Here is a 26,496-nt window from a genome sequence, read left to right as displayed (position 1 = left end):
GAGCCGCAAACTGTCCGTCACCATGAAGGAGGTAAATATATCACACCTGTTTCTCAATGTATCTTCACACCTGTATCTAAATATACCTTCACCTGCTCCTGAAGGTTCGTGATAAGATGGAGCGTCAGGGTCACCAGGTGAGGAAGTTGGAGGCGAACCATCATCACCTGATCAGCAGGAACAACTTCAAAGTTCTCATCTTCCAGGTGAGTGTAATGAAGGGTCAGTTAAAGGTTTAAGTTCTCCAGTTATTTCTACATCTGTAGAATTCTTTCTAGACAGTATGGTTCTCCACTGATAGCATTGTTCCCTCGTCGATAGTAAAGTTCTCCACAGACCTTTTTTCTTCACAGACATTAGTTCTCCTCAGACAGTTGTTCTCCACAAATACGTTCTCCACATATAGTATGGTTCTCCAGTGATAGTAAAGTTCTCCAGATACCTTTTTTATCCATAGACAATATGGTTCTCCAGCTCTCTCTTTGTCTGTTGTTCATTTTCAATATGTGGCCTTATTTGGTCGTTGGCTGCTGCAGGAAGTGAACTTGAGGTCTGAGCTGTCATCATGTGATCTGGTTGTCACGGTTACAACAAAGTGAGTTATATTAAAGTCAGTCTGCTGACAACCACAACTACAGTTTATTATAGGTAATAACATGTTATTATTGGTGAGTAAAGGCAACTAAGTACTGTACTCTGTTTACAATGTGTACTGTACATGGTGGTCATGTGTTCTAACCTGCTGCAGATCATTACTGCAGCATTAGTGTGTTTCATGTGTATCGTGTGTCTGTCTTATTTCACCAACACTTAACATTCCTGTCCTCCCTAAGATACCCAGCATTCCTCACTGCATGTGTAGCTCAGTGGGTGTGGTTCTCTGTCAGCGTTTAACTCTTTCAGCTCTTCATCCTCCTGTTTGTGTTGTTGTTCTGTCTTAAAAGTCTTTTTACACAAACTGGAAACTGCTAAACGGACAAATGTATGTGGACAAACCTGTCGAGGTTCCACTATTGGCTCACACTTTTGAATAGGTTTTTTCAGGAACGCCTTATGTTCCCTGGGCATTTCTCAAACCCCCAGATTCCCCTAAAGTTCACCTTACCATTTCCTACGGTTCCCCCACAGTTTCTCTCAGGTTTCCCTAAAGTTCACCTTACCATTTCTTACGGTTCCCCCAAAGTTTCTCTCAGGTTCCCCTAAAGTTCACCTTACCATTTGCTACGGTTCCCCCACAGTTTCTCTCAGGTTCCCCTGAGGTTTCTGTAAAGGTCCTACTGAAGCTCCTTTAGCCTCATGCTAAGGTTCCACAAAAGGCCCAGTAACATTCTCCAGGTTCCTCAAATATTTCCTCTTCTCTTCTTCAGGAGGAGAACGAGATCCCCTCCAGTGTCTTCGTGAAGGATCCTCCTCCGTTCCCTCGTGATGAGATTTTGGAAGAAGGCGATGAATCGATGGCAGGCGTCACCGACGGCAACCGTTCCCAGGAGGGCGGGCTTCACACCATCGACCTATCGTCTGATGAGGACGTTGGGCTGGAGGCGGAGCTAGAGGACGAAGAGATGTGGCCTCACGATCTGGAGAACATGGAGAAGTCCAGAGCGGAGAAACTGAAACATTCCAGTTTGAAGAAGGTAAGAAACACAGACAGGCACACAGAGAGGCATACAGGCAGACAGACAGGTGTTATAGTTCTTCTCTCTGCAGGTCGACAGTCTGAAGAAGGCGTTCTCCAGGCAGAACATCGAGAAGAAGATGACCAAGATCGGAACAAAGATTGTTTCTCAGGAACAACGAGAGAAGATCAAGAAGAGAACCTCCAGTCTGAAGGTTTCACCTCTGACCTTCAGCATCAGGAAGGTAGTCTGTGTTCTTCTGTTACTCCAAGAACCAGCAGGTTCTATTAAGTCCTGTTCAGACTGATGGGCCCTAAGGTTCATCTAATGTTCCTCTATGGTTCCCACAAAGTTCCTCTATGGTTGCTCTGAACATTTTCCAAAGGCACCCTAATTTTGCCCAAAGTATCCTGGATCAATCCTCAAGGTTTGACACCAGGTCCCCTTAAGGTTCTCTCTAGTCCTCACAGCTAGTCCACTAAAGATCCATAGGGTTCCCATGTGGTTCGACTTCCTGTGACCTTTGATTCTCTGTGTCTTCAGCCTCGGAGCAGCTCCGACTCTCAGCCCCCCGATTCCTCTCTTCAGGTGGACGACTCTGTGGTCGTCGAGGCCGACGTCGACCTCTCTCCACTGGGCGACACTGACCAGGAAGTCTCCTTCACCGAGGTCCACGCCCAGCTGGATCCGGACGAGCAGGAGTTGAAAGAGCAGGAGGAGGAACAGGAGAAGGAGGAGGAGAAAGAAGAGGAACAGGAGAAGGAGGAGGAGCATGAGAAAGAGGAGGAGGAGAAGGGAGGTGTGGAGGATCTGTCGGTGGTCTCAGAGGGAGTCAGTGAAGACTACGCTCTGTCCTCCACGCTGCCTCAAGAGGAGAAAGAGGAGGAACCCTGAACACTCAGATTGTTAAAGGAACGGTTCAACATTTAGTGAAGTTCCTCTCTGGGAGTCAGATCAATCATTCATTATGACCTCACAACCATCAATGATGTTCAGATTGTTTCCACCTCAGCATGAAGACAGCTAGCTTAGCATAAACAGCAAGTTAGCTTCCTCAGAGAGAAGAAGAGTTCACTAAATGTTGACCTGTGCCTTTACAGTGTTATTAATGGATAGAACTATGTAACTCCAACATTTAAAGTTTTCTGATTTTTAAATTTAGGTTTTGAATGAAGTCTGAGAATTTTCACAGTTTATTCTTCAACTGATCTGAAAACCTAAAAAATAAAAACATCACTAAATTTGGAGTTACACATTCTCTTCTGGTCAAAGTTTATTTTATTTTTTATTCTTATTCTTGTTATCACTCATATAAAAATAACCAAACTAACAATCAGCTAATCAATCAAACTAGCATACATACATTAAGGAACCATATAACTCAATCACTGAAAACATGGTGCCAAACAGATGTTCCTCTGATGTTGCATTCATTGGAACATTATACTTGCTTTGAGGTTCCTCTAAGATTCTACTACCGTTTCCCATTTTCTCAAGGTTCCTCAAAAGGTCGGCATAACATTCCCCAAAAGATGGCTGTTTTCACGAAAGTACCTCTATCGTTCTCCAATGCGTGACCAAGATTCCACCAGATTCCACCCATAAAGGTTTTTGTGTTTTATTCCTCCAAGGTTCCTATAATGTTCCCCTAAGTTTGTCCAAAGTTTCTCTGTTGTTTCACAAAGTTTTCCCCCGGGTTCCACCAAGGTTTCTCCAATGTTTCCCTAAGATCTCCTTAAGTTCGCCCCAAAGTTTCTCCAATGTTTCACAATGTTCTCCCCCGGGGTTCCTATAAGGTTTTAATGATTCCCCAAAGATGCCTCTAGGTTCATCCAAAGTTTCTCTAATGTTTCACAAAGTTTTCCCCCGGGTTCCTCTAATGTTCCCTAGGTCCGTACAAAGTTTCTCTCATGTTTCACAAAGTTCTCCCCCGGGTTCCTACGAGGTTCCTCTAACATTCTACTTGGGTTTCCTTCTGAGGTTCCCTCACATTTCCACTGAGGTTCCTTCAAGGTTCCCCCTAGCTTTTTCTTAAGGTTCCTCTCACGTTCCCCAACGTTCTCCTGAGTATGTGTGTTGATATCTACACTGAATAATAACCAGCCTGTTGATAATTGATCCGCTTATTAACTACACAAAAGTATTAATAACTGAAACAGTGACAGAAACACTGATCAGCAGAACTGATCAAACAGTTTGTTCTGTGACACAATCGATTTAGTATTTAGTATGTAAGAGGAAGGTTAAATACTCAGTATTTATATATATATATATATATATATATATATATATATACATATGTATAGATACATATGTATGTATATACTGAGTTAAATACTTTTAATATATATACAGTGTTAAAAAGCAGACTGATGTTTTTTCTTTGTTTGATTTTTTTTTTTTTACATAATATAGAAACTTTTTGATGCCAAAGAACTTTTCCTGTTTGACTTCCTCTTAAAGTTTGACCTGAACTTTATAATTACTAAAATCTATCTGTGTAACCACATTTCTGTTTCCTGGCTCTCATTTTGTTTTATATGTATCTATACATGTATAAATACAAACACATCATTATTATTTATTTCTGTCCTCTAAATGGATCGAATGAACCTGTAAAATGGTTCTACAGCTAAAGATCTGTTCTGAATGGAGTCTGGTCTCCACTGAGACTCTACTGCCTCTGTGGGAGGGGGCAGTGTCAGATAGTGGGGTGTCCTCAGCAGCCAATGGGATGGTTCAGGGGCGGGGCTGAGAACCAACACAGCCAATAAAGACATGTGTGGGTGGGGCCCTGTAACGTCTCCACATTCACACAGTTTGGCCTGATCCTTTACAGTGTGTCTGTCTGAGCAGAGTACTACCATAGAGCACTACCACAGAGTACTACTACAGAGTGGAGATCTGACATCTGATGGACTCAGTACTGCCCCCTGGCCTCTCTTTGGTCTCTGTCTTGTCTCTGTTAACATGCGGCGTCCAGGTCTTAGCCGGCGTCCAGGTCTTAGACGGCATCCTGCTAACACACAGGTATGGTGGGCGGAGCTCTGCAGAGGACAGGTGGGTCCTGCTGTGGCTCTTCTATGATGTCATTGTCCATCTGACACTGGTACGACCAATCAGAACCAGTTTACAGTTTGTTCATGGCTTCTTATCAATTTCATTGTTGATTATTTTTAGCTTGTTATTGGCCTTATTGTTTATATGTTGTGAATTGTTTGTTGTTTATCGTCTGTTTGTCCACAGGAAGGTCAGTTTGTCTACATGTCTCTTGTTGGGACGGTGGAGACGTCTGAAGGTCCGCTGACTGAACTTTGTGAGTTTAACTTCTAATTAAAATACTTCTACAGTACCATCTATAATTGCTTTAAAGAAGGAACTATTGTACTTTTAACACAATCCTTTGTCTCTCTCACTCCTTCCCCCTGTCCCATACCTGTCTCTCTCCGCACCCGTCTGTCTCTCTGTAGGGAAGGAGTACAGTAAAGCTGATCGTCGTTGACCGACTTCTGATCCGACGATCGTCTCCATAGAAATTCTGACCGTCGTACTCGACTCTCTACTCGGTTTACTACTTATACATGCAGTACTGAGGGACAAATACTACAGGTAATACTCCAACATGTACTACAGACTGGACTCTCACATTGAACCAGTCCTAACTACAAACCTGAACCAGCCCTAACTATAAACCTGAACCAGCCCCAACTATAAACCTGAACCAGTCCTAACTACAAACCTGAACCAGCCCTAACTACAAACCTGAACCAGCCCTAACTATAAACCTGAACCAGCCCCAACTACAAACCTGAACCAGCCCCAACTACAAACCTGAACCAGTCCTAACTACAAACCTGAACCAGCCCTAACTATAAACCTGAACCAGCCCTAACTATGAACCTGAACCAGCCCTAACTACAAACCTGAACCAGCCCTAACTATAAACCTGAACCAGCCCCAACTACAAACCTGAACCAGTCCTAACTACAAACCTGAACCAGTCCTAACCACAAACCTGAACCAGCCCCAACTATAAACCTGAACCAGTCCTAACTGCAAACCTGAACCAGTCCGCTTCGCGTAGAGTTTTCGAAATGACTCTCTTTCAAACCGTTCAAAAGTTATGGGTATATATGACAACAGCCACAGGTCACGACAAAAAATATAGGGGAAGAAAACTTACGTTTTGATGATTTTATGGACGAAAAACAGATCTATTCCAGAGGATTTTGGCACAGGTGTGCCCCATGTTGTGATGTCTGTCTGTGAGTGGTATCAATGCGCTGGCTCACTGAATGAGGAAATGGCAGATGAAACTGTGAGCTGGACCAATCCATGTGGGGAGGGGGGTTCGCCCAGCATTTTCCGATTTTTAGTCAGATTGAGATTGTCAAACACCTGCGCTTGGCTCCCGTTGGACTATCCCACATCGGAAAACGTGTTTCTTGTCTGAATTGAGCAACCACAGCCCATTCTACAGTCACACAGACACAAATTATGATTCATATATTTTTATGATTGACAGATATGACATTCATAACTGCTCAAAAGTATTCCAAATGGTGTCAAACTGCTTAATTAGGATTATTGAACACTCTTAGTGATAAGAAAAGTGAATATATAGTTAATATTTAGTTATATAGTATATAAAATTATAATACAGCAATGCAACTGCTGGTTCTGAAAGTCAAAATTTAGCTTGAATCGGACCATTTATGCTGGCCTGCTTCACTCAATCGAAGTAGAATATGTTGTGGGGACATGTAAAACGTGTTGTTCTATGTCTGTGGCATAATTTTAGGCCAAGGCAGGCATTATTAAAAAAAAAAAAAAGTTCAATACAAGTGCTTTTTTTCCAGGCGAACCTGGAACTTTTTCACTTTGAGCTGTGCCATAAGTGTATCAGTTCTTAACCAGTAACATATACAAAATATTTACACAATTGAACACATCTCACAAGTGTTACCTGTATTACACCATCAAAATTATTAAAATAGACCTTGTAGTTAGAATTCTGGACTCTCTTGAGTACGGGTATGCAATTTTCGATCAGAGGCCTAAAAATAGGGCTAGGGTTTAAGAGGTTTTAAACCTGAATGTTTGTTTATCAAACAAAGACAAAATCAATCATCTTCATATTTTTATGATTTCATCTACAAACTTTTAATCAACATAAATAATAAATATTGTGAATTTTAAACGCCCCCGCCTCATGTCTTCTTGATGAGTTTGCTGACGGACATGAAAGCCTGCTGGAGGCCGAGTCCCTTCAGAGCGCTGCATGCCTGTATCTCCCACAAACGATCCTCATGACTGGGAAGATCCAGCTGGTTGGAGATCTGATGAGGAGAGGAGGAAATTAAAACGATTAAATTGAACTGGTTTGTTCCAAGTTCAACCTGAACCAGCCCTAACTATAAACCCGAACCAGCCCTAACTATAAACCCGAACCAGCCCTAACTATAAACCCGAACCAGCCCTAACTATAAACCCGAACCAGCCCTAACTATAAACCTGAACCAGCCCTAACTATAAACCTGAACCAGCCCTAACTATAAACCTGAACCAGCCCTAACTATAAACCTGAACCAGTCCTAACTATAAACCTGAACCAGCCCTAACTATAAACCTGAACCAGCCCTAACTATAAACCTGAACCAGCCCTAACTATAAACCTCTGTTTATTTTCTTTGTTCTGAGAAAAAGAGAGGGAGGGGGAGGAAGAGGTTGAACTGGTTTGTTCTGAATTAACTGGTTCTGAATGCACTGGTTATTTTGTCGTACCTCCCTGATGGTCATGGAGTCTGCCAGGTCCTTCTTGTTGGCCAGAACCATCAAAGGAACTCCTTGAAGGTTCTCCTCATTCAGAACCTTCTTGAGGACCTTCTGGGCCTCCGGAAGTCGAGCTGGATTACTGCTGTCCACCACGAAGACCAGAGCCTTACAGTCATCGAGGTAGTACCTCGAAGAAGAGAAAGAGGAGTCTGTTTGTTTGTTTTATTCGTGTTTGTTTACTTTGTGTTTGTTTACTTCTTGTTTACCTCCAGTTGGCTCTCATGCTCTTCTGTCCTCCGACGTCCCAAACAGTCAGAGACGTCTTCTTGTCGAGGTCCAGAGTTCCTACGTTGAATCCGATGGTCGGAGACGTTTCCATCACCTGAAAGATAACGATCACATTCACACCTGGACATGACAATATATGCACCTCGACACTGATATTCACAAGTTAACTTTCACATGTGAGACACATTGAGATTAACCTGTTGAGACTCACCTGTCCTGTCAGCAGTCTGGCCAATAGAGTCGACTTTCCTGCCGAGTCCAAACCCATCAGGACCACCTGGACACACAAACATATATTTAAAGTTCTGGTTCACATCCCTGTCCAGACAGGTGTCAGGTGGGTCAGGTAAGTTTAAGTTTAAAGTTCAGGTGATCTAAAGTGTGACTTACCTGAGGAGAGGTGGGGCTGTGAGTCTGACCCATCGCTCTTCTGTCTTCTTCTTCTGGTGGAATAAAATCAGAGTAACGTCGACCTTCTGCTCTGAGTCTGACTAAACTCACCTGTCTAACATCTTTCAGGTGTGTTCAGGTTCAGTGAAGCCTTCGGCCAATAGGAGAGCCGCGTCCAATGACAGCAGGTCATGTGACAGAGTGACAGGTCTGACTGCATTTTTGTATCAGAGGCAGGTTGAGTCACATCTAAACACAAGAAGAAGAAGAACCTACAGGTTAATTTATTTGAGTTAAACAAACAGACATTATGTTTGATGAATATACTTTAAATAATGATGTTTGAGTTCTGAGATGATTTACATCTCATTTACATTTACAGTGAAACAGAAACAGAGAAGAAGAACTATATTAAGTAAAAGCATATATATTGTCATAACCCGGCTCCTAGGCTATGACAAATACGGCAAAGACACAACAGATGATGATTACGTTCAGTACTTATTTTAACTAAATAAAGAAATAGTTAACTTTATGAAGTGTGTCAGTCAGTAACATCAGTAATGTCAACGTGGATGCGTGTGTGTGTGTTGTCAGCAAAACCAAACATAACCGGCAGAGATCACTCCGTGTATACCAGAGACAACCCCCCCCCAGAGCAACACTGGAGCAGCTTCATGCTCAAGGACCAGGTGCTCTGCATCAGTCAATCAGCCACCACTGCTGTTAGAGGCAGGGCCGTCACAATATACATGCTTCATAAGATAAGATAAGATAATCCTTTATTAGTCCCTCAGTGGGGAAATTACAGGATTACAGCAGCATTGCTCACAAGTAAATAAAATAAAAGACAAAAATCAAGTAATATAACTAAACTAAACAGTAAACAGTAAAACAGTAATAAAATAAGACAGTAAAGAAGAATATTAAACATACCAGTATATACAGAATATACAGATGGAATAAAAATATAAGACTAATATAATACTTAAACGTATTGGATATTGGATATTGCACGGGATTGCACGGATTGGATATTGCACCAAGTGAGTGAATTAAAGTGTTAAAGTGTTCAAAGTGTTCAAGTGTTCGTGGTCCACCGAGAGCAGTTTGTTGTGCAGCCTGACAGCAGCGGGGAGGAAGGACTCGCGGTACCTCTCCCTCAGACACCGGGGTGAATCAGCCGGTGACTGAAGGAGCTGTGCAGAGCTGCCACAGTGTCCTGCATGGGGTGGGAGGCGTGAGAGATCATCCTCATCGCCATCATCCTCCTGTCTCCCACCACCTCCACAGTATCCAGTGGACACCCCAGCACGCTGCTGGCCTTCCTCACCAGTTTGTCCAGTCTCCTCCTGTCAGCTGCCGCGATGCTGCTGCTCCAGAAGACCACTCCATAGAAGATGGCTGATGCCACCACGCAGTCGAAGAAGGTCTCCAGGAGTGCTCCCTGCACCCAAAAGACCTCAGTCTCCTCAGCAGAAAGAGTCTGCTCTGTCCTTTGTTATAAAGACCCGAACTGGTCGGGACTGGACTGGACTGGACTGGTCAGTCCAGTCCAGTTTATTGTTCAAGTGAACACCCAGGTACTTATACGACTTCACGACCTCAATGTCCAGTCCCTGGATGCTCACCGGTGTCGGAGGAGGGCGTTTGCCCCGGCAGAAGTCCACCACCAGCTCCTCGGTCTTGCTGGAGTTGATGTGGAGGCGGTTCCGCTGGCACCATCCTAAAAAGTCCTGGTTTAGTTCCCTGTATTCTCTGTCGTCATCGGCGGAGATGAGGCCGACGATTGCAGAGTCGTCAGAACTTTTGCAGGTGGCAGTTGGCAGAGTTATGAAGTCCGAGGTGTAAATGGAGAAGAGGAATGGATCCAGAACGGTTCCCTGTGGGGCCCCTGTGCTGCGGGACACCCGATCTGACTCACACTCTCGTATCCGCAAATACTGTGGACGGTTGGTGAGGTAGTCCAGGATCCATGCGGTGAGGTGGTGGTCCACCCCGGTCTGCTCCAGCTTGTCCCTCAGAAGCACAGGCTGGATGGTGTTGAAGGCACTGGAGAAGTCGTAGAACACGACTCTCACAGAGCTTCCAGCCTTTTCCAGGTGAGAGAGGCATCTCTGCAGCAGGAAGATGACGGCGTCATCCACCCCGATGCCGGACTGGTAGGCAAACTGAAGTGGGTCCAGGGATGAACTCACCAGAGGGCGGAGATGGGCAAGGACCAGCCTCTCCAGGGTCTTCATCAGGTGGGATGTCAACGCCACCGGCCTGTAGCTGTTGAGGTCCTTGGGCCGCGGGTTCTTTGGTACCGGTACCACGCAGGATCTCTTCCATAGCTGTGGTACTTTCCCCAGCCTCAAGCTCAAGTTGAATACGTGCTCCGCTATCCCGCACAGCTGGTCTGCGCAGGATTTGAGGAGCTTTGAGCTGATGCCGTCTGGACCCGTGGCCTTCCTCGCCTTGATCCTCCTCAGTTCCTTCCTCACTTGGTTGAGGGACGCGCTGGGGGGTGGGGTGCTGTGTTGGAGTGGGGGTGGGTTGCTGGTCGTAGAGTGCTGAGTATGAGAGGTGTGGAGGGGAGTCGAGTGCTGTGGGAAGGGGGGGGGGGGAGGGGGGTAATAATCCACAGGGGATGCAGATGATGGGGGTTGCAGCAGTTATATATACATCTATATACATATATATATATATATATATATATATATATATATATATATATATATATATATATATATATATATATATATATATATATATATATATATATAGATATAGATAGATAGATAGATAGATATACATGTATTTATGTATGTATATATGTATGTATGTATATATATATACATACATGTATGTATGTATATATACATACATGTATGTATATATATATATACATACATGTATGTATATATATATACATACATACATATATACATACATACATACATGTATGTATATATACATACATACATACATGTATATATATATACATACATGTATGTATGTATGTATGTATGTATGTATGTATATATATATATATATATATACACATGTGTATGTATATATATATATATATATATACATATATAGACGTGCATACATATACACATGTATGTATATATATATATATATATATATATATATATATATATATATATACACACGTGTGTGTGTGTATATATATATATATATATATATACACACACACACACACATGTATGTATATAGGCTCCAAGCCTTGTGGTCACTGTTTACACATTGTAAAATAAAGAAATAACAACAATAACTATTAATAATAAATATAAACATAACAATACATATAGTGATACATATTATAATAATAATAATTATAATAATAACAATAGTCATAACCCATCTTCTTACCCACCCCATTTCTTCCTACTCCTCCTCCAGACTCAGCGGTGAGGAGGAGGAGCTGTGTCCGGTGAGGAGGAGTCTATCTCCGGTTATAAAGTCTGCTCCTTCCCGTCTCCTCCCTCCTTCTCTTGCTCCTCCGACGTCTCCTTCCTTCCTCCTTTGTCATCGTCATCATGGGCTTCGGTGACTTGAAATCTGCGTCTGGACTCAAAGTTCTGAACGGGTTCTTATCGGACCGGAGCTACATCGAGGGGTCAGTAGAGACCAGTAGAGACTAAGAGGGATCTAGTTCTGCAGAGAGAAGCTGGCAGCTGCTGGTCGGCCGCCATCTTGGCTCAATGTTAACAGTTGGCGTCATTAGCTGACAGTCCGTTAGCGGCCTTTAAATCACTGAAATGTGTTAAATTAAACCGACATTACGCTTTTAAAGCCGCGGGTCGTCTGCATGAGTTAACTGTTAAGAGTTAAAGATCAGTTTTAGTTTGTCATTATGTGTTTGCCGCTTTGTTAGCATTGAGCCACATGGTGCTAACTAGCTCACTAATGCTACGTGTCACATGAAGTTTAATAAGTTAAAGCAAGAAGAGACTCTTAATGTCTCACTGATCCATATTTAAACGTATTTATCTGTATTCGTGATTATCAGACTAAACACGTGCTAACGGAGTGATTTTGAGCTAAAACGTGAGTTGGAAAAAAAACTAGACATGCTTCCTGTTGACGCCCATCTTTCTTAAAGTGGCAGTGTCGTCTAACTCGTCTCTGTGACGCTCTACCCGTCTGTCTCTCTCTGTGACGCTCTACCCGTCTCTCTCTGTAACGCTCTCTGTGACCCTACCTGTCTCCCTGTCCTCAGGTATGTCCCCTCTCAAGCCGACGTGGCCGTCTTCGATGCGATATCTGCTACGCCCACTGCTGACCTAAGCCACGCCCTCCGCTGGTTCAACCACATCAAGTCGTACCAGAACCAGAAGAGCAGGTGAGGGTGGTGATGTCATCGACAGGTGTGTGTGTACACACAGGTGTGTGTGTGAGACATCATCAGTGACTCCGCCTCCTGTCAGTCTCCCAGGTGTGAAGAAGCCTCTGGGTCAGTACGGCCCCCCAGGTGTGGCCGACACCACCTCTGGCTCCGCCCCCGCAGCCAAGGAGGACGACGATGATGACATCGACCTGTTCGGCTCCGACGAAGAGGTGACCTCACCGTGATATCATCGATGACCTCGTTCAGTTGATCTAAAATATATGATATCTCTTGGGTTAAACGTTCCCTGTGTTTGGTCCTGCAGGAGGACGCAGACGCAGCCCGGCTGAAGGAGGAACGTCTGGCTCAATACGCTGCTAAGAAGTCAAAGAGTGAGTGACAGCCCGTCTCAACCAATCGCAGTATTGCTCCCACGACTCTTCATGATGATCACAATCACCATCTTTCGGCTGACTACCTGATGGACACCTTTTTGTTTACCTGAGAGTCTCCTGACTTCTGTGATCACATGTTCAGACTGGTTTCCATGGTAACTGACCTATTCCTCTTTAGAGCCCGCCCTCATCGCCAAGTCTTCGATCCTATTGGACGTGAAGCCGTGGGACGATGAGACGGACATGTCGAAGCTGGAGGAATGTGTTCGTAGTATTCAGATGGACGGGCTGATCTGGGGACAGTGTAAGAATACTACACACAGTACTACATGTAGAACTAGTGTTAAGTTTCTTAAATCTTCTAGTGGATCAGTTATTGATCATAAACTGAGTCTCTGCAGACTTGATGATGATCAAACTCACCATCTTTCAACTGAACGTGTGATGTCACAACATGATCTGAAACCTCTGCAGAGAAACAAACACTGATACATAATCTATATATTTAATTGATTACAGCCCCACTGATTCATAATAATCAATATAAATATTTGTTGTCCTTTAGCCAAACTGGTCCCAGTGGGTTACGGCATCAAGAAGCTGCAGATCGGATGTGTGGTGGAAGACGACAAGGTGAGACGGGTTCACTTGCGGATCAGTTTGTCTCCCAGTTATTACCTTTTGTTTACCTGTGTGCATGTTTACATGTGTCTCAGGTGGGCACAGACATCCTGGAGGAACACATCTCGGCCTTTGAGGACTTCGTTCAGTCGATGGACGTCGCTGCTTTCAACAAGATCTGAAAACAAAACATTAATAATAAAAAGCACTTTGACACAAAACGAACTGTTTTATTAAGTGGGAGGGGCCACAGCAGCTGATATTTGTGATGTCGAATTAAAGAAAATACCTGACTGAGTTGTGTTAAGCTGTACAAAGATTTGCATGATTTTATAAAAGTATAAAGTATTAACACACTAGATATGACAGTATTAAGTGTACAGAACAGTATGTATTGGTCGTATTTTTAAGAATCTCATTAAAGTATAAAATATTACTTTAGTAATTATAAAGTTCTGAGCTTCAGTCAATGCGGTGTAATTCTCCCTCCGGCCTGTCGGCAGCAGCACGGTCCAGATTCTGCCTGTAATGTAGCAGCAGAAGAAGAACCGGAGCAGAAACTAAACGGCGCGGCAGAGCAGCGCGTGACGGAAGAACACTTCAATCTCTGCGAAAGTAAACAAACTGCTTCAGGTAGACCAGCTGATCGACTATCGATATCTGCGTCATTGACTCCAACCGACCAATGAGCTTCAGTGTAACACAGCGAACTGCTAACGCTGTTAGCCCTGCAGCTAGCTAGCTCCACGCGGTCAGCCAATCAGAGCGGAGCTACAGCTGCGCTCTGATTGGTCGACGTCCTGATTATTCTAACATAAATCATAGTTTATTTTATTCGCAACATGTATATACATTTATAATAAATAACATGTCTTCTGTATAAATCTATTTAAATAGACTTCACTCAGCTGAGATATTTTATATTTTTGACTGATAAGTTTAATAGACTTTCTATGATCAATATATCGATTATAATATTTAGTCACAGCCTTTATATTAAATACATCACTATGTAATCATTTACGCCCGTCCTAAAATTACTTGGTGCTTTCTAATAGCTTCACTCATGAATTTAGTTGAAGCTGACTTGGTTATTATTAATATATTTTCAAGCTCATGGACTCTCCACCTGAAACTCTCACCTGGTTACCGTTGGTTACAGCATGGAGCGCTCTGATTGGATGGATGATTCACTGACTGCACTGCCTCCAGGTGCGACCTCAGTAACAATTAATGCAGCTAAAACTAATCTAGTAACTTAGAATTAATATAAATATACAATACATGTTTCAGATTTCCAATCAGCAGGTTGTCAGACTGTGATGAAGGTAAACAAATCAAACACACCCTTATATTTTGTTTTATATTTCATTTACGACACTATACTCTGTGTGTGTGTGTGTGTGCATGCGTGTGTCAGTCAGGTGACCAGAGGAAGGTGGAGTCCACCAGCAGGTGAGTCTACCTATTTTACAAAAATCACAACATTTTATGCTTTATTTGCTCATGAAACTCCTGTTTTGTCTACATTATATTGTAACACCAACCTGAGACAGGTGCTCTCTGCGGACGGGTGAGGTTGATGCTGTTTCTCCTCCATCGTCCTGAGTTCACAGGGTTTTTTTTATCCCATAAAGACCACGAACACACCTGTGTTACTGCCCCCTGCTGGTCTGGAGGGAAAAGGTCACAAACATCCTGGCTTAATTTAAAGAATAAACTTCACACATTAAGCTGGCGTTTGAATTTAAGTTGTGGTATATAAAGTAGTACTTCAAATACTGAATGATTGAGGTTTTTCCCCCCTCTCTCTGTCTGACAGGATGTGGGCGGAGTCTCAGCCGGGTCCGTCCAGGTGTCAGCCCAGCAGACAGGGTTACTGTGGGTACTGCAGAGTCCTCTACAGCAACCTGGACCAGGTACACCTCACACAGTCTTCATGTGTACGCCTGCATCTGAGTTGCAGTCATGTGATCTGAGCAGGTAAATCAGATTTAATGACATCATACCGTCTTCTCTCAGCACCTGTCCAGTCTCAGACACATGGATTCTGTCCGGGCGTCCTCCCGAGGATCCAGCACTGTCTCCTCCTCATCCAGCAGCAGAACCAAACTAACTCTGCTGGAGCGCTTCCTGCAGGATGTCCTGCAGCACCACCCGCACCACTACAATGACTCCAGGTAACTAAAACAAACACACCCGCACATCTACAATGACTCCAGGTAACTAAAACAAACACATCTACACCGCTACAACGACCCCAGGTAACTAAAACAAACACATCTACACCGCGACAACGACCCCAGGTAACAGAAACAAACACATCTACAACGACTCCAGGTAACTAAAACAAACACCGCTACAACGACTCCAGGTAACAAAAACAAACACCGCTACAACGACTCCAGGTAACAAAAACAAACACCGCTACAACGACTCCAGGTAACAAAAACAAACACCGCTACAACGACTCCAGGTAACAAAAACAAACACCGCTACAACGACTCCAGGTAACTAAAACAAACACACCTACACCGCTACAACGATTCCAGGTAACTAAAACAAACACACCTACGCCGCTACAGCGACTCCAGGTCACTAAAACAAACACATCTACACCGCTACAACGACTCCAGGTAACTAAAACAAACACACCTACACTGCTACAACGACTCCAGGTAACTAAAACAAACACAACTACACTGCTACAACGACTCCAGGTAACTAAAACAAACACATCTACACCGCTACAACGACTCCAGGTAACTAAAACAAACACACCTACACTGCTACAACGACTCCAGGTAACTAAAACAAACACAACTACACCGCTACAACGACTCCAGGTAACTAAAACAAACACACCTACACTGCTACAACGACTCCAGGTAACTAAAACAAACACATCTACACCGCTACAACGACTCCAGGTAACTAAAACAAACACACCTACACTGCTACAACGACTCCAGGTAACTAAAACAAACACAACTACACCGCTACAACGACTCCAGGTAACTAAAACAAACACACCTACACTGCTACAACGACTCCATGTAACTAAAACAAACACAACTACACTGCTACAACGACTCCAGGTAACTAAAACAAACACACCTACACTGCTACAACGACTCCATGTAACTAAAACAAACGCACCTACAACAACTCCAGGTAACTAAAAAAACCACATCTACACCGCTACAACGACCCCAGGTAACTAAAACAAACACCTGTGTGTTACCTGTCTGCAGGTATGATTTTGTCTTATCTTCAGAGTTCATTTGTTTGTTTCAGGCCGTCTCACGCTGACCTCCCGTCAGTCTCATCCCCTCTGTTGCCGAGGGCGGAGCTTGACAAACTCTGGTTCCCTGACCACGACAGGCGGTCGCTGGGCACTCGTGAGCACCAGTCCTGCTCTGACCACGCCTCCTGCCAGCCGGCCAATCAGAAGGAAGAAGACCGCGCACACAGCCAATCAGGAGAGGGATTCACAGGGTTTGGGAGTCAGGAGAGGCTGTCTGAGCCAATCAGAGAGCAGGAAGACGGAGAGATCATCACCACAGGGAACACACTGTTGTCACAGGTTCAGGCCCCGCCTCCACACCATCAGGCCCCGCCCTCACTCCACAGGAAGGCCCACAGGAAGACCAACAGGAGGAAAACCAGCACCTCCTCGACCTCATCACCGCCCCACCGGAGTCCAGACCCTGGTCCCCGTCCACACCCTGTTCCCGGTCCAGACCCTGGTCCCCGTCCAGACTCTGGTCCCGGTCCCCGGCCCCCCACAGAGTCCAGGCCCTGGTGGAGCTGGCAGAAGGAGAGGAGGGAGGCCCACAAAGAGGAGGCGTTCTCCTCGGACCACAGCGACTCTCTGGACCGGACCATCGAGGAGGTTCGTCTGTTTCTATCGGATCTTCATCGTCAGCTGATCCTCAAAGTTAATCGCATGTTTCTGTTCTCAGGTGATCCAGGTGTGTTGTCATGGTGTCAGTTCAGCTCCCTTCCAGCAGGAGGAGACGGAGAGCTTCCACTTCAGCCTCCCCGTCTCCATCGAAACACAGAGTGACGACTGGGACTCACCTGTACAGGTAACCGTCGTCCTGCTGGAGGAGGTTGGAGGAGGTGAGGCTGTGATGGATTACATTGTTTTCTGTTGGTTCTGGTTTCACAGAGACAACAAACACTCGGGGATACACCTGTCCAGGTGAGCCAGGTGGGGGGGCCGGACCTGAGTGGTCTGATGGACGTTCAGGTGGACCTGGAGGACCAGGTGTACTCCTACCAGCTAGACTCCGCCCTCCACAGTGAGGCCAGGCAGGACCAGGGCTTCTGGAGTCTGCCGATAGAGGAGGTCTTACCTGCTCCAGAACATATCCCAGAATCCTTCAGGGGGAAGACCTGGACCCAGATTGAGCAGGACGACGAGGGGAAGGTGGAGAAACTGGTCCGACAGTTCAGACGGGGGAGATTCATCTGCTACTTCGACACAGAGTCTCTGGCCAGGTATTTTATAGACTCACCTGTTCTGATGTGTTATATAGAGTCTATATAATACATCAGAACAGGTGAGTCTATATCAGGGGTCTTCAATTAAAATTCCAGAAGGTCCAGATTGAGAAAATCTCCTCGGGAAAAGGTCCGTAATATTACAATAATATCTAACTTGCACTATTTAGTGCCATATATATATATATGATCACCACTGTACTTAATAACAGTAACTAATAACACTAATAACTAATAAAGACACAGTGATCAACACTGTAGAGTGTTTCTCTCTGTAGTCTGTTAAACTGTGTTCTGTTTATAAGCTCATGATCCATTTCTACCGGCGGAATGCGATCGTCTTATTTATGAATTATTTGCGTCTGTACGTTTTTAAATCGTGACTGTGACGTCATTATTAAATAACCCAGAATATGATTATTGTTTCTCTTAAATGATAAAACTCATCAAACACTCAGGAATGATGTATAAAGTGTTTAGTCTCTCAGCTCTCTCTGACTTTAATTGTGTTCATAATAAAGTTATTGAGAGAAAAATCAGATCATGAAAACACAAATCTTTCTAATAAATGTAGAAAGTTGTTTGTGGTCCTTTTGTTGTTCAGACTACAATGAACATTTATTTAAACCAGATGTTGAATCAGAAACCTCATCAAATATAAAGCTTGAGTTTATTCTGTGATCTGTCTTCACTCTGGTGTTAAACTCAGTCAGTCAGTCCGATCGGCTGCAGCGTCCAATCACATGACTGATGAACCAGGAGGGGGCGTGTCGGCCGTTAAAAGACTTCCTGGAAGTCTGTTCTCGTGGGTCCTCCTCATGGCTCCTCCGAGGTCCCTCCTCGCTCCTCAGAGCTAAATAAGAGCTTTGGGACGGCCGTCAATATAGCGGCGCAGAAACAACTTCCGGTTCAAGCGAGGAGCGAGGAAATGACATTTAAGAGACTTGAGAAGCACCCTTGGTCGGTGCGTTTCCTGCATCGCTGAACGAGTGCCGTAATAGCTGAAAAAGCTGCGCAGCGCCGGTTAAAATAGAAGCGCTCTGTCAAAATAAAAACGATTTTAGGTCCTGGGTCCGGATCCGGACCGCGGTCCGCCAATTGGCAACCCCTGATATAGACTCCCCTGTTCTGATGTATTATATGAGACTCACCTAACTTAACTAATACCTAACTTGTCAGGTACGGTAGGAGGAGCCAAAACAAAGGAGGTGGTGAGAACAAGGAGGCGGAGCCAGCCATTGGTGTCCTGCCATTATTGGACGGTGATGACGATGACTCAGCGTACGTTAGGAGCAGGAGGAGAAAGAGGCGGGCCTTCAGAGTGGCGTCCAGGTGTCAGGTGAGAACGACAGTTTTCTGTCAGTGTTTGTTGTAAGTTAACGTCTTCATCACCTGTGTTTCTTCCTTCAGGTTGTTAAAGTCAGTCACAGCACTCAGACGATCCGATTGGTCGTCCCAGCTGTCTTTGAACCATCTTCGGCGGCCCTGCCCACTAGCGTCTCTCTAGCAAATCAGGACGCAGCAGAGAGGACTCCTGAGACGTGGAGCTGCCTCCCTCCGTCGTACTCAAACATCATCACACCTGTGCAGCCTCGCACCTCTCTGGTCTACCTGCTCTGCTCCCCCTCAGGCCCCGCCCCCTCCTACACACCTGCACCAGGCTCCGCCCTCAAGCGCTGCAGGAAGAAGAGGCGTCCGTTGGACGTGCAGGGGTTAAAGGTGAAATACAAACAGCTTCCTGTCCGGATCTACGAGCCGAGCAGCAACCGCATCCTGAAGAACCCCCCGAGAGGCTCCGCCCCCTCCAGCCCGCCCCCCCCATGTGTCCGTCAGCTGTTCAGAAGTCTCAGTCTGGACCTGAATGCCGACAGGGACTCAGTAAAAGACACAGTCAGGAGGCGGGGCAGGACCTCTCAAGCCACGCCCCCAGAGCGGGGGAGGGGGGGGAGGAGAGACAGGACATGCCCCCCACCCTCCAAGACAAGAACCAGGGCTAAAGCCATCCCTCTCCAGCCCAGGAGAGAAGGCCTACGTTCTGCAGGCCGGGGTAGGAGCCGCAAGGGGCAGGGCTACGAGAGGGGACGGAGCTAGCAGGACACCTGTTCAGGTAGCAGGACACCTGTTCAGGTAGCAGGACAGGACACCTGTTGAGGTAGCAGGACAGGACACCTGTTGAGGTAGCAGGACACCTGTTGAGGTAGCAGGACACCTGTTCAGGTGGCAGGACACCTGTTCAGGTAGCAGGACACCTGTTCAGGTAGCTGGACAGGACACCTGTTCAGGTAGCAGGACAGGACACCTGTTCAGGTAGCAGGACAGGACACCTGTTGAGGTAGCAGGACACCTGTTCAGGTAGCAGGACACCTGTTGAGGTGGCAGGACACCTGTTCAGGTAGCAGGACACCTGTTCAGGTAGCAGGACACATGTTCAGGTAGCAGGACACCTGTTCAGGTAGCTGGACAGGACACCTGTTCAGGTAGCTGGACACCTGTTCAGGTAGCAGCCTCATTCATAAACTGCTGGAGTTTATTGAAGTCAATATTAGAATGAAATCATCTGATCAATATGAAAATGTTATTTTACGTTTGTGTGCAGAAAGTTAATTATGATTTATATTCTGTAATTCAATAAAGTCATAAAAATAAAAAAGCAGATATTTGGAATTTAATAAATCATGATAATTTAAATATGCACACAAATAGAAAATGAAACTGTAATTTGATGAAATTATTTTATTATGATGTTGGCAGCTGTTTGTTTCTGTGACACTAAACACACTTGGTCAGGTGACACCTGCCTTTTCTTCAGGTACTGTGGTTTAATTCTTTTTATACCTTTACACTCTGTTTATTTAATTATCAATAAGTTAATGTTTAATAAACAACTTTTATAACCTGAATACGAGTAGTCAGTGTGTGTCAGTTCTCACAGCGTCCACCAGGTGGTGTATCGAGTCGCCCACCTGGTCTGCAGCCTGCAGAAGCTCCGCCCTCTTCCTCTCACCTGGAGACAGGAAATTAAAAACATCATTACTAAAGATTCAAATGATTTGTAGGAGCCTCTTTCATTCATATTATATAATTATCACTGTAAACCATCATTTATAAATGTTTAACATCACAGACCTGTCTGTCTCTCGCTCCACCTGTCTGTCTCCATCACAGTCTTCAGTCTCTCTACAGTCTCCCGCAGCAGCTCCTCTGGACTACACGTCCCACAATCCTCTTCTTCAGACAGACAGGTGTCCTCTTCCTGTGATCCATACTGTTGTCCTATTGGACAACAGACCAGCCAGTCACCTGCAGTTTCTTCTTCATAGTAGATGTCATGTGACAGAGGTGTGTCCTGGTGCATTGTGGGAGATAGAGTTTGTAGTTCTAAGTCGCTCCACTTGTCTTCTGTCTTCAGCAACACTTCCTCCTCATCTTCTGAGTTTCTTTGCTTGTCAGATGTTGGTGGAAAGTTTTCTGTATCCTCTGTGTCCTCTATATCCTCCCTGTCATCTGTGTCCTCTATGTCCTCTATATACTCCCTGTCCTCTATGTTCTCTATCTCCTCCCTGTCCTCGATATCCTCCCTGACCTCTATCTCCTCTGTGTCCTCTATATCCTCCCTGTCCTCTGTGTCCTCTATATCCTCCCTGTCCTCTATCTCCTCTGTGTCCTCTATATCCTCTGTGTCCTCTATATCCTCCCTGTCCTCTATCTCCTCTATATCCTCTACATCCTCTGTGTCCTCTATATCCTCTGTGTCCTCTATATCCTCCCTGTCCTCTATATCCTCTATATCCTCCCTGTCCTCTACATCCTCTGTGTCCTCTATATCCTCCCTGTCCTCTATATCCTCCCTGTCCTCTGTGTTCTCTATGTCCTCTATGTTCTCTATGTCCTCTATATCTTCTGTGTTCTCTATGTCCTCCATCTCCTCTGTGTCAACTATCTCCTCTATGTCCTCTGTCTCTACGTTTTGTAGTATGTTGTTCGCTTGTTGAACCTCCATCTTGTTCAGAGCCGAAAGAAAGAGAAAGAGGAACATCTGTTTGAAATAATTATTTTGTGTTGTTACCTGTGTGTATGTACCTGTGTGAGTCTACCTGTGTGTTGTTACCTGTGTGTCGTTACCTGTGTATCTACCTGTGTGAGTCTACCTGTGTGGGTTGTTACCTGTGTGTTGTTACCTGTGTGTTGTTACTTGTGTATCTACCTGTGTGTTGTTACCTGTGTATCTACATGTGTGTTGTTACCTGTGTGACTCTACCTGTGTGTTGTTACCTGTGTGTTGTTACCTGTGTGAGTCTACCTGTGTGTTGTTACCTGTGTGAGTCTACCTGTGTGTTGTTACCTGTGTGTGTGTTGTTACCTGTGTATCTACCTGTGTGTTGTTACCTGTGTATCTACCTGTGTGTTGTTACCTGTGTGTTGTTACCTGTGTGTTATTACCTGTGTGAGTCTACCTGTGTGTTTGTTGTTACCTGTGTGTTTGTTGTTACCTGTGTGTGTGTTGTTACCTGTGTGTTTGTTGTTACCTGTGTGTGTGTTGTTACCTGTGTGTTTGTTGTTACCTGTGTGTGTGTTGTTACCTGTGTGTTTGTTGTTACCTGTGTGTGTGTTGTTACCTGTGTGTTGTTACCTGTGTGAGTCTACCTGTGTGTTATTACCTGTGTGTGTCTACCTGTGTGAGTCTACCTGTGTGTGTGTTGTTACCTGTGTGTTGTTACCTGTGTGTTGTTACCTGTGTGTTGTTACCTGTGTGAGTCTACCTGTGTGTTGTTACCTGTGTGTTGTTACCTGTGTGTCGTTACCTGTGTATCTACCTGTGTGAATCTATCTGTGTGTTGTTACCTGTGTGTTGTTACCTGTGTATCTACCTGTGTGTTATTACCTGTGTGTTGTTACCTGTGTATCTACATGTGTGTTGTTACCTGTGTGTTATTACCTGTGTGTTTGTTGTTACCTGTGTGTGTGTTGTTACCTGTGTGTGTGTTGTTACCTGTGTGTGTGTTGTTACCTGTGTGTGTGTTGTTACCTGTGTGTTGTTACCTGTGTATCTACCTGTGTGTTGTTACCTGTGTGTTATTACCTGTGTGAGTCTACCTGTGTGTTGTTACATGTGTGTTTGTTGTTACCTGTGTGTGTGTTGTTACCTGTGTGTGTGTTGTTACCTGTGTGTTTGTTGTTACCTGTGTGTGTTGTTACCTGTGTGTTGTTACCTGTGTGAGTCTACCTGTGTGTTGTTACCTGTGTGTTATTACCTGTGTGAGTCTACCTGTGTGTGTGTTGTTACCTGTGTGTTGTTACCTGTGTGTTATTACCTGTGTGAGTCTACCTGTGTGTTGTTACCTGTGTGTTGTTACCTGTGTATCTACCTGTGTGAGTCTACCTGTGTTGTTACCTGTGTGGGTTGTTACCTGTGTGTTGTTACCTGTGTGTTGTTACCTGTGTATCTACCTGTGTGTTGTTACCTGTGTGAGTCTACCTGTGTGTTATTACCTGTGTGAGTCTACCTGTGTGTGTGTTGTTACCTGTGTGTGTGTTGTTACCTGTGTGTGTGTTGTTACCTGTGTGTTGTTACCTGTGTATCTACCTGTGTGTTGTTACCTGTGTGTTGTTACCTGTGTGAGTCTACCTGTGTGTTGTTACCTGTGTGAGTCTACCTGTGTGTGTGTTGTTACCTGTGTGTTTGTTGTTACCTGTGTGTTTGTTGTTACCTGTGTGATGTTACCTGTGTGTTGTTACCTGTGGGAGTGAGCACTGCAGACGGAGGTTGTGTTCTCTCAGTGTTTCCATGGTAACCTCTATCTCAGAGCACCTGTCCTCCAGGATGCTCTGCTCTGATTGGACGGTGAGCCTCCAAACCTGCAGCTCCTGCTCCATCAGCCTGAAGACAAACAAAGAAGTAGGAGAAGGAGGTAGAGGAAAGGAGTAGGAGTAGGAGGAGCAAGAACAGGAGGAAGAGGAGGTGGGTGGTTTCATTGTGGTTTCTCACCATTTGTCTCTCTGCAGGTTTCTGACCTCAGTCAGCAGAACGGACGCCTTCAGCTGATCAACAACAATAACACATAAAAGTTATTATTGTAAAAACAACATGAATATCATCGAATAACAGCCCACAGGTCATCAGAGGTCACCTGCTGAGTGGGCGTGTCTTCGTCAGAGGAGGGACTGTGACTGACAGCTGAGGCAGCCAATCGTGTTGAGGCATCAGAGGGGGGCGGAGCACTGAGAAAAATAACTATTAAAACAGGTCTTAAAAGGGAGGGTTGAAGTTTGAACTCACACCTGTCTCACCTGTCTGGACTCTCCCCAGGCTCCACCCACATCAGGCCCCTCCTACTGTGGGCCTCTCTCTGAGTGTAACGCCGTGGGAACAGGGCATGACGAGCGCTGTGCACTAATGAGGACAGAGACTCTCTCCAGGTGGGCTGACAGACAAACTGAGGATTAACAACTAAAGCTTTGTGTACCTGTATGCTGTAACCTGTGTGTTGTTACCTGTGTGTTGTTACATGTCATGTGTGTTGTTACCTGTCTGTGTGTTGTTACCTGTGTGTGTGTTGTGACCTGTGTGTGTGTTGTGACCTGTGTGTGTGTTGTTACCTGTGTGTGTGTGATATTACCTGTCTGTGTGTTGTTACCTGTGTGTGTGTTGTGACCTGTGTGTGTGTTGTGACCTGTGTGTGTGTTGTTACCTGTGTGTGTGTGATGTTACCTGTGTGTATGTTGTTACCTGTGTGATGTTACCTGTGTGTGTGTTGTTACCTGTGTGATGTTACCTGTGTGTGTGTTGTTACCTGTGTGTTGTTACCTGTGTGATGTTACCTGTGTGATGTTACCTGTGTGCAGAACTCGAGCACTGGATGGTGAGTTTTGTGTTTCCTCGTCTGTCTGTCTGTCAGGAAGCAGCTCTGACACACGTGGACTTTCACACACTTCATGCAGCGATACCTGAACATACCCACCTGATATTTATTATGATGTTTATTTAACTGTGAATGAAGCGTTGTGATTGGACAGTGCTGGCTCACCTGAGTCCGGTGATGGGGAGGGTCTTACAGGTGTGGCAGCGGACGGCATGACGGACATTCTGACTGACGGACAGGCGGTACAGAGTGGGTAACCATAGCAACAAGAGTGGCTCGCTCTGCAGCCATGACAACACGTGTTCTTCACCTGCCGTCGGGGTCAAGACCTGTAAGGTCACACATGTAAATGTGTTGCCATGACGACCACTAATCACCTGAAGCCGCTCGTTTTCTCACCCCATTAAAACACGACCTCACTGCAGCCTCCACACCTCCGAACACTCCGTCCTCCTGCACCGCCACAGGAACCTGAACACACCACAGGTGTCAGAGGGAGTAGAGAGGGGCATGCTGGGAAATGGAGTGTGTGAAGTTTTTACCTGGCTGAGGTCCTGCAGCAAAGATCTGAGTCCAGATCTGCTGACTGATCCTGAACTGTTCTCTGAGAGCCTCACCAGAGCTGCAGAACATCAGGCTTTTATTCTGAAGGAAGCAGTGTTCTTAACTACAGACAGAACATCAGACTTTTATTCTGAAGGAAGCAGTGTTCTTAACTACAGACAGAACATCAGACTTTTATTCTGAAGGAAGTAGTGTTCTTAACTACAGACAGAACATCAGACTTTTATTCTGAAGGAAGCAGTGTTCTGAAATGGAAAACAGACAGACAGGTTCTCACCTCTGTATTTAACCAGCAGAGTTTCAGCTGACAGAGCGATGAGAGAAGTTTGAAGAGAAACAGTTGATATGAAACCAGACTGACTCCTAGAAGAGAAACAATGTTTTATATAGATTTATATAAATAATAATAATAATCATAATAATAACAATAAAATACAGTCTGACCGGTCGTTGAGCCTGAACATCAGACTGCAGACCTCCTCTGGAGCTTCCACAGTCACATGGCCCGGCACTTCCTGTGACACACTGTGGAACATCCTGTTCAGGGTCCGGGTCACTTCCTGTCTGTTTAACCCTACTTCCTGCTGCAGCTTAGCTCCGCCTACTGAGTGGAGGGCTGCAGTGATGTGTCGAAAAGACACCACGTCCACTGGAACCCAACACACACATATATACATGTACTACAAGTAAAGTACATAATACATGTAGTATAATACTGAGTACTCACTGTGACTGAGTCTCTGCAGAGACAGAAGCTTCATGGCAACTCTGTAGACCGACGGACGGATTTCATTCAGTCCTTCTGAATAAACAACATGTAAACATCAACAAACATTTAGGAAACAAATAATAATATGTGTCAATAAATAAAAACGTGAGAGATTTCATTTCTTTTTCAGCTGATTATTTTAACCCAAAATCACAGAAGAGACGAGTTTACCGATGATGTCCCGATCCATGAGGACGTCACCTGAAAACAAAGTAATCAGGGAAATTAATAACATTATGAAATATGATTACATAAAGTATTATTACGACAGAATACTAGAGAACACTACAGAATACTAGATGATACTGGAGAACACTAAAGAATACTAGAGAACACTACAGAATACTAGATGATACTGGAGAACACTAAA

The 26,496-nt window shown here is 44.8% G+C and overlaps 7 protein-coding genes across 10 annotated transcripts in view; 4 read left to right on the top strand and 3 right to left on the bottom strand.

Moving 5' to 3' along the window:
• Positions 1-4,125, top strand: part of LOC306797038 (caveolae-associated protein 2-like) — a 6,649-nt gene extending 2,524 nt beyond the window's left edge. Inside the window, exons 2-6 of one of the 2 annotated variants that reach the window (XM_079296208.1) lie at positions 1-31; positions 105-206; positions 1,368-1,634; positions 1,708-1,860; positions 2,205-4,125. The exon at positions 1-31 is cut by the window's left edge and continues 110 nt beyond it. In XM_079296208.1, the coding sequence (XP_079152334.1) occupies positions 1-31; positions 105-206; positions 1,368-1,634; positions 1,708-1,860; positions 2,205-2,510 (859 nt within the window). In that variant the 3' untranslated portion in view covers positions 2,511-4,125. Of the gene's footprint in view, positions 32-104; positions 207-1,367; positions 1,635-1,707; positions 1,861-2,159 lie in introns of both variants that reach the window. The other variant, XM_079296207.1, reaches the window with a different exon arrangement.
• The window catches only part of vps16 (VPS16 core subunit of CORVET and HOPS complexes), a 20,642-nt gene extending 14,768 nt beyond the window's left edge, over positions 1-5,874 (bottom strand). The window contains exon 1 of the mRNA XM_079296628.1: positions 5,800-5,874. The gene's annotated coding sequence lies outside the window, so the exon portion shown is untranslated. The remainder of the gene's footprint in view (positions 1-5,799) is intronic.
• ebpl (EBP like) lies at positions 4,437-5,229 on the top strand (the record flags this gene model as incomplete). Its single annotated transcript, XM_079296633.1, is given in 4 exon segments — positions 4,437-4,725; positions 4,863-4,932; positions 5,087-5,115; positions 5,119-5,229. Coding segments are annotated over 4 exon segments (405 nt in total). The 5' UTR covers positions 4,437-4,530.
• A 310-nt stretch (positions 5,875-6,184) lies between the features above and the next one.
• On the bottom strand, positions 6,185-11,581 carry arl11 (ADP-ribosylation factor-like 11). 2 transcript variants are annotated; one of them, XM_079296631.1, is made up of 6 exons: positions 11,455-11,581; positions 8,070-8,318; positions 7,891-7,956; positions 7,658-7,773; positions 7,401-7,578; positions 6,185-6,955 (listed from the first exon to the last, which is right to left on the bottom strand). In XM_079296631.1, the coding sequence occupies exons 2-6, from the start codon at positions 8,100-8,102 to the stop codon at positions 6,827-6,829; spliced, it is 522 nt and encodes a 173-aa protein (XP_079152757.1). In that variant the 5' UTR covers positions 8,103-8,318; positions 11,455-11,581; the 3' UTR covers positions 6,185-6,826. The 2 variants fall into 2 exon arrangements, with proteins under 2 accessions (XP_079152757.1, XP_079152758.1); XM_079296632.1 differs by having other exon boundaries at positions 11,451-11,557.
• Positions 11,540-13,721, top strand: eef1b2 (eukaryotic translation elongation factor 1 beta 2). The gene is made up of 7 exons (XM_079296630.1): positions 11,540-11,697; positions 12,301-12,423; positions 12,509-12,638; positions 12,734-12,800; positions 12,982-13,107; positions 13,369-13,436; positions 13,520-13,721. Exons 1-7 carry the CDS (start codon positions 11,618-11,620, stop codon positions 13,604-13,606), a joined length of 681 nt encoding a protein of 226 aa, XP_079152756.1. The 5' UTR covers positions 11,540-11,617; the 3' UTR covers positions 13,607-13,721.
• Positions 13,722-14,833: 1,112 nt separating this feature from the next.
• zdbf2 (zinc finger, DBF-type containing 2) lies at positions 14,834-20,696 on the top strand. Of its 2 annotated transcripts, none has more exons than XM_079296798.1 (8): positions 14,834-14,879; positions 15,247-15,343; positions 15,447-15,604; positions 16,722-17,319; positions 17,390-17,515; positions 17,599-17,930; positions 19,113-19,272; positions 19,344-20,696. In XM_079296798.1, exons 2-8 carry the CDS (start codon positions 15,248-15,250, stop codon positions 20,022-20,024), a joined length of 2,151 nt encoding a protein of 716 aa, XP_079152924.1. In that variant the 5' UTR covers positions 14,834-14,879; position 15,247; the 3' UTR covers positions 20,025-20,696. The 2 variants fall into 2 exon arrangements, with proteins under 2 accessions (XP_079152924.1, XP_079152923.1); XM_079296797.1 differs by lacking the exon at positions 14,834-14,879 and adding an exon at positions 15,052-15,110.
• Positions 20,697-20,842: 146 nt separating this feature from the next.
• dytn (dystrotelin) lies at positions 20,843-26,316 on the bottom strand (the record flags this gene model as incomplete). Its single annotated transcript, XM_079296883.1, has 14 exons — positions 20,843-20,937; positions 21,060-21,933; positions 23,670-23,811; positions 23,920-23,972; positions 24,038-24,152; positions 24,222-24,355; positions 24,767-24,878; positions 24,959-25,122; positions 25,193-25,264; positions 25,336-25,415; positions 25,635-25,720; positions 25,802-26,006; positions 26,085-26,159; positions 26,298-26,316. 14 exons carry the CDS (start codon positions 26,314-26,316, stop codon positions 20,843-20,845), a joined length of 2,226 nt encoding a protein of 741 aa, XP_079153009.1.
• Positions 26,317-26,496: the final 180 nt, after the last annotated feature.

Source organism: Melanostigma gelatinosum, assembly GCF_949748355.1.
Source record: "Melanostigma gelatinosum genome assembly, chromosome: 24".
Classification (NCBI taxonomy): domain Eukaryota; kingdom Metazoa; phylum Chordata; class Actinopteri; order Perciformes; family Zoarcidae; genus Melanostigma; species Melanostigma gelatinosum.
The sequence above is the reverse complement of the archived record's forward strand: the minus strand, read 5'-3'. Positions and strand labels throughout refer to the sequence as shown.

Coding starts and splice junctions, on each gene's coding strand:
- zdbf2 (XM_079296798.1), top strand. CDS start 15,248: ATGTGGGCGGAGTCTCAGCCGGGTCCGTCCAGGTGTCAGCCCAGCAGA. Junction 15,344..15,446: donor TCTACAGCAACCTGGACCAG/GTACACCTCACA, acceptor GTCTTCTCTCAG/CACCTGTCCAGTCTCAGACA. Junction 19,273..19,343: donor GAGTGGCGTCCAGGTGTCAG/GTGAGAACGACA, acceptor TTCTTCCTTCAG/GTTGTTAAAGTCAGTCACAG.
- arl11 (XM_079296631.1), bottom strand. CDS start 8,102: ATGGGTCAGACTCACAGCCCCACCTCTCCTCAG. Junction 7,957..8,069: donor ACAGCCCCACCTCTCCTCAG/GTAAGTCACACT, acceptor TTGTGTGTCCAG/GTGGTCCTGATGGGTTTGGA. Junction 6,956..7,400: donor ACTCCATGACCATCAGGGAG/GTACGACAAAAT, acceptor TCTCCTCATCAG/ATCTCCAACCAGCTGGATCT.
- eef1b2 (XM_079296630.1), top strand. CDS start 11,618: ATGGGCTTCGGTGACTTGAAATCTGCGTCTGGACTCAAAGTTCTGAAC. Junction 12,639..12,733: donor TGTTCGGCTCCGACGAAGAG/GTGACCTCACCG, acceptor TTGGTCCTGCAG/GAGGACGCAGACGCAGCCCG. Junction 13,437..13,519: donor GTGTGGTGGAAGACGACAAG/GTGAGACGGGTT, acceptor CATGTGTCTCAG/GTGGGCACAGACATCCTGGA.